The 10427-nt window shown below is 34.3% G+C and overlaps 1 protein-coding gene across 1 annotated transcript; it reads right to left on the bottom strand.

Annotated features, from left to right (window-relative positions):
* Positions 1 to 2512: 2512 nt before the first annotated feature.
* Positions 2513 to 8207, bottom strand: LOC111887227 (uncharacterized). Its single transcript, XM_023883393.2, has 4 exons — positions 8070 to 8207; positions 3290 to 3351; positions 2800 to 3135; positions 2513 to 2683 (listed from the first exon to the last, which is right to left on the bottom strand). The coding sequence occupies exons 1-4, from the start codon at positions 8205 to 8207 to the stop codon at positions 2620 to 2622; spliced, it is 600 nt and encodes a 199-aa protein (XP_023739161.1). The 3' UTR covers positions 2513 to 2619.
* Between the last annotated feature and the right edge of the window lie 2220 nt (positions 8208 to 10427).

Raw genomic sequence — 10427 nt, 5'->3', positions numbered from 1 at the left:
TGAGTGACCAAAGCCATAAAATGTAGTAGTGATCATACCGTTTTAACAACATTTCCCTAATATTTTATTATCTTCTTCCTTAAATTGAAATCTTTTATGTCATCGACTAACTATAGGTTTCGGTTTCAACTAGCGCACAACAAGTATGTGATCGATTTTATGAAGCCCTTTCAAGCAGCGATGGGGTGGAGGTGTAACCCTAAATCGATGGTTGATTTTGTTTGCATGAGGAGATTGAGTGTGAGATAGTGTTTTAAACCAGTCGAACGAACAAGGGGATATTGATGGAAAGCCGAAAAATAATAAAACGAAAATATCTTGTTTCAAGACGACGGACAAATAAAAATTATAGATGCTGATTTTTTTCCTTTTGTTTCATTATAGACATTCAAATACATAATATTTTATGTCGTGAATCTTCATAAAATATGACATAATTTATGATATATATTTATGCCTATCGTAAATCTTTAGCATTATATAGAAGATGAGACAATTTTTATTAAACATTTTTTGCTTGTCATAAAATCGTTGTACGATGTAATTCATCTTTTATTAAAAAGCCTTTCTTCAATTAATGATTAAAAAAAATTAAATGTTATATATATATATATATATATATATATATATATATATATATATATTCTTTTGAAACGTATAATTATAAATTATAAATTATAATGATGTGTTTTTTTCTTTTATATTTATGTGAGGATTTTGCTAAAAAAACAACTTATCAATCGGTAAACTAATTCAAAAAATTATAAAACTCCATTTTACAATCGAATAACTAATTAATATACGTTTTTATTGAAAAACATAAGTTGTTTTAAATAAATAATCCCAAACACCTAATCATATTGTGTATTATTATCCGGTAAGCATTGGTCACAGTTATGTTGAAAATAATAAATAAATAAAAAACACCACCTTCCGTCAAATACGATCTTTCGGATATTTTGAAAAACTTATTATATATCTCCCTTGTGGGTACATGAGAAATTATGGGGTTTCAAGATCTAGAAATTCGCGAAATAAGAATATACTTCTACGCAGGACCGTAAAATGGTCACTATAAAGGTTCCCACTTGAGGCCATAATTGGTCAATATCTTGCTGACATGTCAAGCTTTACTTGATTCGAAGCAGGGGACTCAGTTGCATCGTTGTCATCCTAGGATTGGATAGCCAAGAATCCTAGTCAGCATCCTTCGGACAAGATGAATATTCCAAGTCATAGGGAAGATGGGGTTTGAAACAATAATTCATGTGATGCGGCAAATAGCCGCTGCTTTTGAATTTCAGAATATTCGTTTCTACTTTTCATCTTTTTACTTATTTAGACTTTAGGGGTTTTTTAGTGATATATGGTATTTGATTCGAAATCGCCTTAGGCTGTTAGGCATACGTTTTTATATGCCTAATTTAAAGACAGGTCCATGTAATATCTTTGGTTGTTCTAAAGAATGATAGGTTAATGTATCGAGACTACGAAGAAGAAAAGTAATATAGGTTAATGTAATATCTTTGGTGGTTCTACCACTGTCATTCTATTTTATATTTTACAAATTCTAAAAATGTTATCAGAGAGTACAAAGAAGAAAAGTGGTTAATATTACAAAACAAGTTCACAACCACTTTGCAAGTGTTGACGAATGTTTTTGATGTGGTTATATATAGCTACCGAAAGATCTCATAAGTTGGATCTAGCCTATTTGGCTAACAATCAGGTTCAAAATATAACAACTAATTAGTAGATCGTGAGTTAAATCTCAAGCAAAAGAGATATTTAAATTATTTACCATTTCAAAAAGAAGAACACAACAATTTATGAGAGTGTAGCTAGATGTCCAAAATTAAAATGACAACGATGTTACATCAATAAAGTTGCCGTTTAGTCATTATATTAGTTTTTTGTTATTGGAAAATGATTCTTATATATTAGTTTTTCTCCATACAAAGCAGTTTATGTTTTATATAATTGTAAACTATAACATTTTAAAACATAAATTGTTATGCATTAAAAAAATTATCGTTTAAGGAGATATTACAATGTAAACATTAAATATTAAATAATTTGATTAGTTTTTTTTAAACGGCAAACTACCTAATCTACTGCTAAATAACCACCTATGTTTTCACCAAGACTTGAACCCCTGAACTCTCATATGGGATAGTCACTCCATACCGCTAGGTCATTGACCTTTTTATTTAATCTACTTAGATGAATGAAGATTCTCATAAAATATCTAGAATTAATGACTTATTATTGTGGTTTATGGATAGATTTTTTTACTTATTTTTTTAGAACAACGAGTTAGTAAATTAAACTGATGACCTCTTTGTTAGAAACATTTTGTTAGCCAAGTCGGCTAGCCCAATTTGTTAATTTATGGATATATATATATACCATTAAAATTAAATGGTCCAAGATAATTCTACATGCTCATTCTCTTATTCGCCAGCTTATAATCCATAATTTTAACGCTAATCACGTGTTGAAATGCTAAAGATAATGTAATATTGCATACATTTCATTAATTATTAAGGCGAAAACAAGAAAACACATATCATTCTAGGAGCACAAATATATTTTCCATTTACAACACTTCTTGTACTCCTATTCCCTTGGTGATTTGCATCTATAGCATTCCATTTTACTTGCAAAGTTATGTCCTCTACACCTGTTCAGAAAAATAAAAATATTGGTATATCAATAAGAATCCTAACAAAAATATTATATACAAACAAATTGTTAATTTGAACCTTTATGGTCTATATATGTGTGATTATATTTTACCTGTTGCACATCCAATCACCATTTTTCCCTCCTGGAAGAATGCTAGCATCGTAAGGATAGCTAGATGTTGCATATGTCATCATCATGATATACTCTTTGTGTGCACCACACCTATAACACTCAGTTCGGTTGGCAAAGTTGTGTGCCTCACAACAACAATACCAGTCACCCGCCAGCACCTGTGATTTGTTTGCATGCATTGAAATCTCAGCGGCTGTAGCGAACTTGGGACATTGACATCTTTGACATGCATCACGTTTCTTGAAGTTCGAATGCTCACATGCACCACATATCCAGTCTCCACTACTCATTCTAGTGTCTAGAGAGTTTAAAAGCCTGAAAACACTATAAAACATTATAGATATATGATTCAAGTTTTTACTTATTTGTGTCCTTTTTGTCGTAAAAAAACATTTTCTGTATTTTTACTAAGATATTAATTTTTGTGCTAAGGAAAGTTAGTACACAAATAATCAAAAATATGACTAACCAATGGGAGAAGATTTGTATATCTGTATATGTCAAAGGCGTTTGTAATTTTCTCCCAAGAGCCTATAGGGTTTATATACATGAAAAAAAAAAAGCATCCAAAAAGTGGGATGACATGTAAAGTATACTAAAAAAATCTTTAAAATCTTTCCTTTGAAAGAAATAACTTGATAGAAATTAAAATTCAATTCGATCTTTGTGACAGTTTAAACATCATATCATTCAACAAAGGGGTTGTTTTATAAAACTTAACGATTTGACATTGAATAAATTCAACATTTTATGTATTCATATATTTTTACCGTTCAGAGTTTGTTTTGGAACTTTTCATTCGTTCGGATGTTGTTTAGTGCTTGTATCAAATGTGTTGAAGTGTTGAATACAAGTCGATACAAAAAATGAAATCTAAATAATTACATCTAGGGGTTATCAAATAGTCTAATTTATAATTGTTATAATGCAATAAAAAAAAATTAAAAGAAAACCTAATGTTAATAGTTTCAATATTGTTATTATTTGTTTTTCTTGCAATTTTTCTGTAACATCCCAAAAATAAGATACATAATTTTTTTATTTTTAGATTAATTAAATAGTAACCATATCATTGTCATAAAACCAAGATTAACAAATTGTATCAATACATCATCAATCATTAGACTAAATCCCAAAATGCGGAATCGAGTGGTGTATGCTTTCAAATCATCCCGAGTTCTTCCCTTTTGAACCCGAAGCAGCTGAAACATAAACCAAAATTATAAGCACAAAGTTTAGTGAGTTCTCCAACATACCACATACCATACATAAATAAACAGATAATGGGCCACGCCTAATAAGTGTATCGGGCCCCGCCCACACTCGTATAACGAGCCCCACCCATTGAGTATAACGGCCCTCGCCCAAACTCACATAACGGGCTCTACCCAACATACAAATCATATAAGCATACACATATACAAGAGTCACACATACATATAGTATCCTAGCATCATTGATCGTGGATTGGCATTGGTGCTTTAGACCCGCTAAACATAGTAAGGAAACTCACCTCGTATTGTTGAATCTCAAAAAATAATCCATGGTTACTAGCCTGCTAAAATCCCTACGCTATCACAAAGCAACATCCAATTAATAATTGGATCCCGACTCACACTAAGAGTCCAAACTAGGGTAAAAGAGCTTTTTAGCCTTCCCTAACTTGGACCAAGGCCAAAGCCCAATCCAAATGTCCAAAAAGCCCAAATTTCCAAAATTATCATTAAAGGCCCAAAGATGGCCCAATTTTTCAAATTGGCCCCAAACCCCCTTCATGGGCCTTCAACCAAAAAGTCCAATAAATATCTGTTAGGATATTAATCCTTGAATGATTGATTTGATTCAAAACAGATTATAAATAAGAACAAGAACAAGACAATGATTCAAAATATGCTTAATGATTAAAAGCCACAGCCTCAGTAGAACTCAATTAAGAATTGCTCCTGTAGAGGCATGTTTAGGGTTACAAAAAAATTTCCAATGTTATGAAACACGGTGCATGCATGCACCTGGGAGCGATATAGATGTAAAGAGACATTCGACTTGATTAGTTGTGGCCCTACATAAATCGAGATGTGGCTTGATATGTGGAGAGGTGCCTGACTTGCCGGAAAGTCAAGGTCAAGCATTAGAGATCTCAAGGAAAAATGGGGCCGTTGGATATCCCCATTTGAAAATGGGAAGAGATCACAATGGATTTCATCATGAAGTTACTGCGGACATCACAGGGGGTGGATTCAATCTAAGTCAGTGTGGATCGACTAAACAGGAGTGCGCATTTTATCCATATCTAAGAGAGTATCCCGGGAGAGAAATTGGCAGACATCTACATCCGAGAGGAGGTGATGTGTCATGGGAAGTTGGGTACTCGACTGCACTTCAGCACGACTTTTCACCCATAGACTGTTAGACAGAGTAAGCGGACTATCCGAACGCTAGAGATTATGTTTTCAGGCACGTATCTAGGATTTTCGGGGGGGGGGGGGGGAGTTGTGATACATATCTCCTATTGGTTGAGGTATCATACAACAACAACTACCATGCCAGTATTAATCGACCTCCCTTTGAGATGCTTTATGGCATGAAGTGTCAGACCACAATTTGTTGGGGCAAGTTCAGTCAGCGAGTCATGGGTAGCATAGACGTGGTGCTCCGGACTACTATAACAACCTATTATTTCAAGTTAATAAAAGTCAAATAAAGTCAAACCAAAATCTAAACAAGTCAACAAAAGTCAAACTTGTCAAATTATTTGATTATACTACATTAATACATTAATATGTAGTATTATTCCATAAAATAAATTTTTGGTGTTAGAATCAAACCCATTAAGCTAGGCCGAAAACCCCTTTACAATATCACCACCAAAATCTCGCATGATCCACTCTCCTCAGACTGAAATCAACCAACCGAAAACCTTCGCAGATTCTATCTCTTCTCGGACCGAAATCGGGTTCTCGATGAGGACCGCAAACATCCTCGGATCGCAAACCCTCCTCGGTGGGACTCCTTTGCATCGAAATCAATTTTTCTTTATGGCCGAGAACTATAGGTGGTGGCACACCTTCTAATAAGATAGAACACACTTCCCTATGCATGCCAAATCATATTTATTCCCATATTTATATGTTTAACCGAAAACACAATTCACAAATCACATTTGCATCCAAAATCCTTCACCTTTTTCTCTCAATTTCGAACCATCTTCTTACCAACATTCACAGTGAACAAATTTTGCAAAGATTAACTCTTGAGTAGTTAATTGTAAGTCTTCTTAAATATTAAGTGTTATCTAACACTTTAACTTTGTATTTAAATTATTACTTCGTTAATTTAAATACGATATTGTGTATAATATTATTAGGATACAACTATAATCACGTGTTCTAACCCGAGAATCTTCACGACCACATCGTAACCAACCGGGAACCGAGACACAAGATGAGTGCATACCCCTACGTTTTTATGATTTTTCACTGTTTTAGGGGGGGGGGGGGGATACAAGTGTAACACAAGAAATCTTGTGTTAATATCTAAATGTTTTCAACATTTTGTCAGTCGTTGCTGTTATTAAAAACATATATATATTATAATTAAGGTTCAAAAGACTTAGAATTGATAATTTTGCTCCATTTCCTGTTCCTTGTTTGGTTGTGGGCTTGTGGTAGAATTATTTATTCGACTGCTTATTTAATCATAATTATATATATATATATATATATTATATTATATTATATTATATTATATTATATTATATTATATTATATTATATTTATATAAGTATAATACCATTTAAAACATGTTAAACAAAAATATAATTCTTACAATCGATATTAGTACTATTTGGACATAAATATTGAATTTCATGGAACAACCGTATCACGGATTTTACAACTTAAACTTGCCAGATTATTAACAATAGAAAAGTTTTCGTTTAAGTAGAACACATACATATAGACTATAATACGTATATTTTATGCAACTTACATATTACTTTTCAAAGTTCAAAATACAATTTGGAAAAGAAACAAATAAACTCTCATAGGTATAGTTTATGGATCATATGCACTATATTATCATGTTCAGAGAACAAAAATATAAACTATAATAGATATAGTTTATGGAACATACATACAGTTATTTATCACAAAATGACTTTTCATTATTCTACACATAACCATCAATATAGCATTTGTGAGACGCACTTCACGTACTTATCTAAGTACCAACCAAGCTCTGAAATTATAACCAGAGTCTCTTGGAGGGAGAGCGTGACACTTGTGTATAGATCTATACGGGACTGGTAATCCTGCACCTTAATTATTCGCTACAGTTAGGCCGGAAGGCCTAGGGTGACAAATGTTGTACTGATTGCGATGCCTGAAGAACGTTGTGTTCAGGCCATCTTAGGTCATCAAGCATGGTTATGATAACTCACAATTTTGTATTGAATAAAACGATTAGTGTATGAATAAGTAAACAACTTCACATAGTTTTATTAAAAAAATAAAACTATAATATAGTATTTTACGAGTACAGCTTGTGAATCCAGACATTTACAATTACACAGTTGTCATACAAGTACAAATACAAAATACTATTCCAGTGCAGAGAAAACATACTTTTCATGGTTTTATTTGAATTAAAACTACATTATACTATTTCATAGTACAATAACATTTACACGTTTTGATCTTAAGGCATTAAGACTACACCACATTACAAGAGAAAATATTGAAGTTTCTGGGAAAACATGTTTACATTTTCAAGGAACAAATGACAGATTTCAATTACAAACATGCTTATGAACTCACCAGCTTAATTGTTGACACTCTTTTCAAAACTATTTGTATTCTCAGGAAATCAGTAAACAAGTATCCACAGGTTTTGAGAAGATGGAGCTTCATAGACTCATGTCTTTTAACTTTTGCTATACATTTTGGTGTCAAGTATGCATTTATTTGAACATGAATGTAAAACTATACTTTATCAATGTAATGTTTGTTGTACTTTGATTACTATTATGCAATTGTTGTGATACTGTACACTATAATAATTCCTTAAAAGTGTTGCAATAAATTTCATAAACTGAAATTGTGATTGTTTACTTATATTAGTAAACTTCTATTGTAAATCACAAAACACTATAGTAGTCATGAGATGATACGTTTAGAACTAAGATATATCTTTTTCAATGTCACCTGACTCGTAACTATTATAGAGGACTTATCATCTTTTCCTCTTTAAACTTTATAGAAAAAGATACCGCCATGTAAATAAAATAGACGTTTCAACAACAATCCACTAATTCCACCATCGCCTCCAACTCCAGAGTATGATCCTACTGTCTTCCAAGCAGCAATAACAGCCGTCGTGGCTGCCGCCATGATGCAAATTAACACCAGTGGAGCTGGCAGTGGTTCCCACAACTATAATCATGGGGAAAGTCTCGGACACCCAAGGGAGTGCTATTATAAAGACTTCACGAATGCTAAACCCAAATCATTTGACGGCACCAGAGGTGTCATTACTCTGACACGTTGGTTCAAGAAAACCGAATCGATGTTTGAAATCTATATGTGCCCTGAAACAAGCAATGTAAAATTTTTAGCATGTACCTTCTTGGACAGGGCCCTTTCTTGGTGGAATGGCTACGTCAAGTCGTTATCCCTCCCAGTAGCCAATGCCATGAGCTGGGAAGCCTAAAAAGTTCTGATGCTGGCAGAATATTGTGCCAGAGGTGAAATACAAAAGTTAGATCAGGAACTCTGGGGTCTGACGATTAAGGACTCTAATATTGCTGCTTATACTGCCAGATTCAGTGACCTGGCTCTTCTGTGTCCCGGGATGGTCAACCTGGAGAGTAAGAAGGTTGAAAGGCATATTTAGGGGTTAACTCCCCCGACTCAAGGAAACGTTATAGCTGCCAATCCACTTACTTTTGATAGTGCCAAGCGTCTAGCATAGACACTCGTAGATCATGGAGTTCGTCAAGGCTCCATGCCAGCCGTATCTAAAAAACCCAAAGAATGATGCAACAAAAAAAAGTTCTGGAACAAATGAATGGGGCAATCGTCACAAGAGCCTTCAAATAAGCAACAACCTGTGGCAGTACACACTGTTACTATTCCCTCTGTTATTCCTGCTTCTATTCCTACCACTGGTTTTGCTACTCCAGCACCCTTGAGTCGATATGATGGGACTTTGCCAAAGTGTAATAAGTGTAACTTCCATCACATGGAAGTTTGTAGGGAAATGCACTGCAAAAACTGCAACAGAAAGGGGCACACCGCCCATATCTGTAAAGCACCAACACAACCCATCTCCCAAGTCCCTGGCGCGGGAGTAAGTCAAGCCTATTATGAGTATAGTGAAATCGGGCATTTCAAGAGAGACTGCCCAAAGACAAAGAATGTAAGCAGTGTAGGAAGACTTTTGGCAATTGGTCATGAGGAAGCGATAGCCGATCCTACCGTGGTTACCAGTACGTTTCTTCTCAACAATTCGTACGAATGCATTCCTTTTGATAGTTATACGGAGAAAAGCTTCGTAAGCCATTAATTCAAACATCTACTAAAACAAAATCCTCAATCATTAAAAGACACATTTACCGTATAGATGGCAAACGGAAAGACCGAGAGCACAAATGACATATACATAGGATGCACACTTATTTTAAACAACCCATTCATTTCAAATTAACCTTATGTCGGTCTCAATTAAAAGCTTCGACATTATCATTGTCATGGATTGGTTAAGTCTTCACCATGCTGATATCCTATGTTATAAAAAAGCCATTCGTTTTAATCTTCCAAGTAACGAATCTCTCGTTATCTATGGCAACAAACCCGGTACGAATCCTCAAATCATTTCTTGCGTCAAGGCCTAGAAGTATCTTCGCAATGATTATTGTTCCTTCTTAGCTCACGTGGTAGATAAGACACAAGAAGCGAAAAACATCAAGGATATCCCTGAAGTTTGTAATTTCCCTGATGTTTTCCCTGTAGATCTCCTACGAGTTCCTCCTGAACGCCAAGTCGAATTTTGAATCGACTTGATTCCCGGAGCTACCCCCATAGCTAAATCCCCATACTGTTTAGCACTGTCATAGATGCAGGAACTATCCAACCAATTGAACATAGTTCTAAGGAAAGGATTCATAAGACCAAGCTTCTTACCCTAGGGAGCACCGGTCATGTTCGTGAAGAAGAATGATGGATCATTCCGCATGTACATAGACTACCAGGAATTAAATAAGCACACTATCAAGAATATATACCCTTTGCCTCAAATCGACGACCTCTTCGATCAACTTCAAGGAGAAAGTTTCTTCTCTAAGATTGACCTGAGATCAGGAAACCGTCAGCTATGAGTCCAAGAGGATAATATTCCAACAACCGCTTTTAGAACTTGCTACAGTCACTACTAATTGATAGTGATGCCCTTTGGTCTAACTGTTAGGATAAAATCCTTAAAGATCGATAACATTCAAAAACATAAAGCAAAGAAGAACACGACAATGAATCAAAATATGCTTAATGATTGAAGCTTCATAGCCTCAGAAGAGCTCGATAAAGAACTGCTACTGTAAAGTCGTGATTAGGGTT

Source organism: Lactuca sativa, chromosome 5 (assembly GCF_002870075.4).
Source record: "Lactuca sativa cultivar Salinas chromosome 5, Lsat_Salinas_v11, whole genome shotgun sequence".
In the NCBI taxonomy this organism is placed as follows: domain Eukaryota; kingdom Viridiplantae; phylum Streptophyta; class Magnoliopsida; order Asterales; family Asteraceae; genus Lactuca; species Lactuca sativa.
Note: the sequence above shows the minus strand (reverse complement) of the source record. Positions and strands in the feature narration are given on the sequence as shown.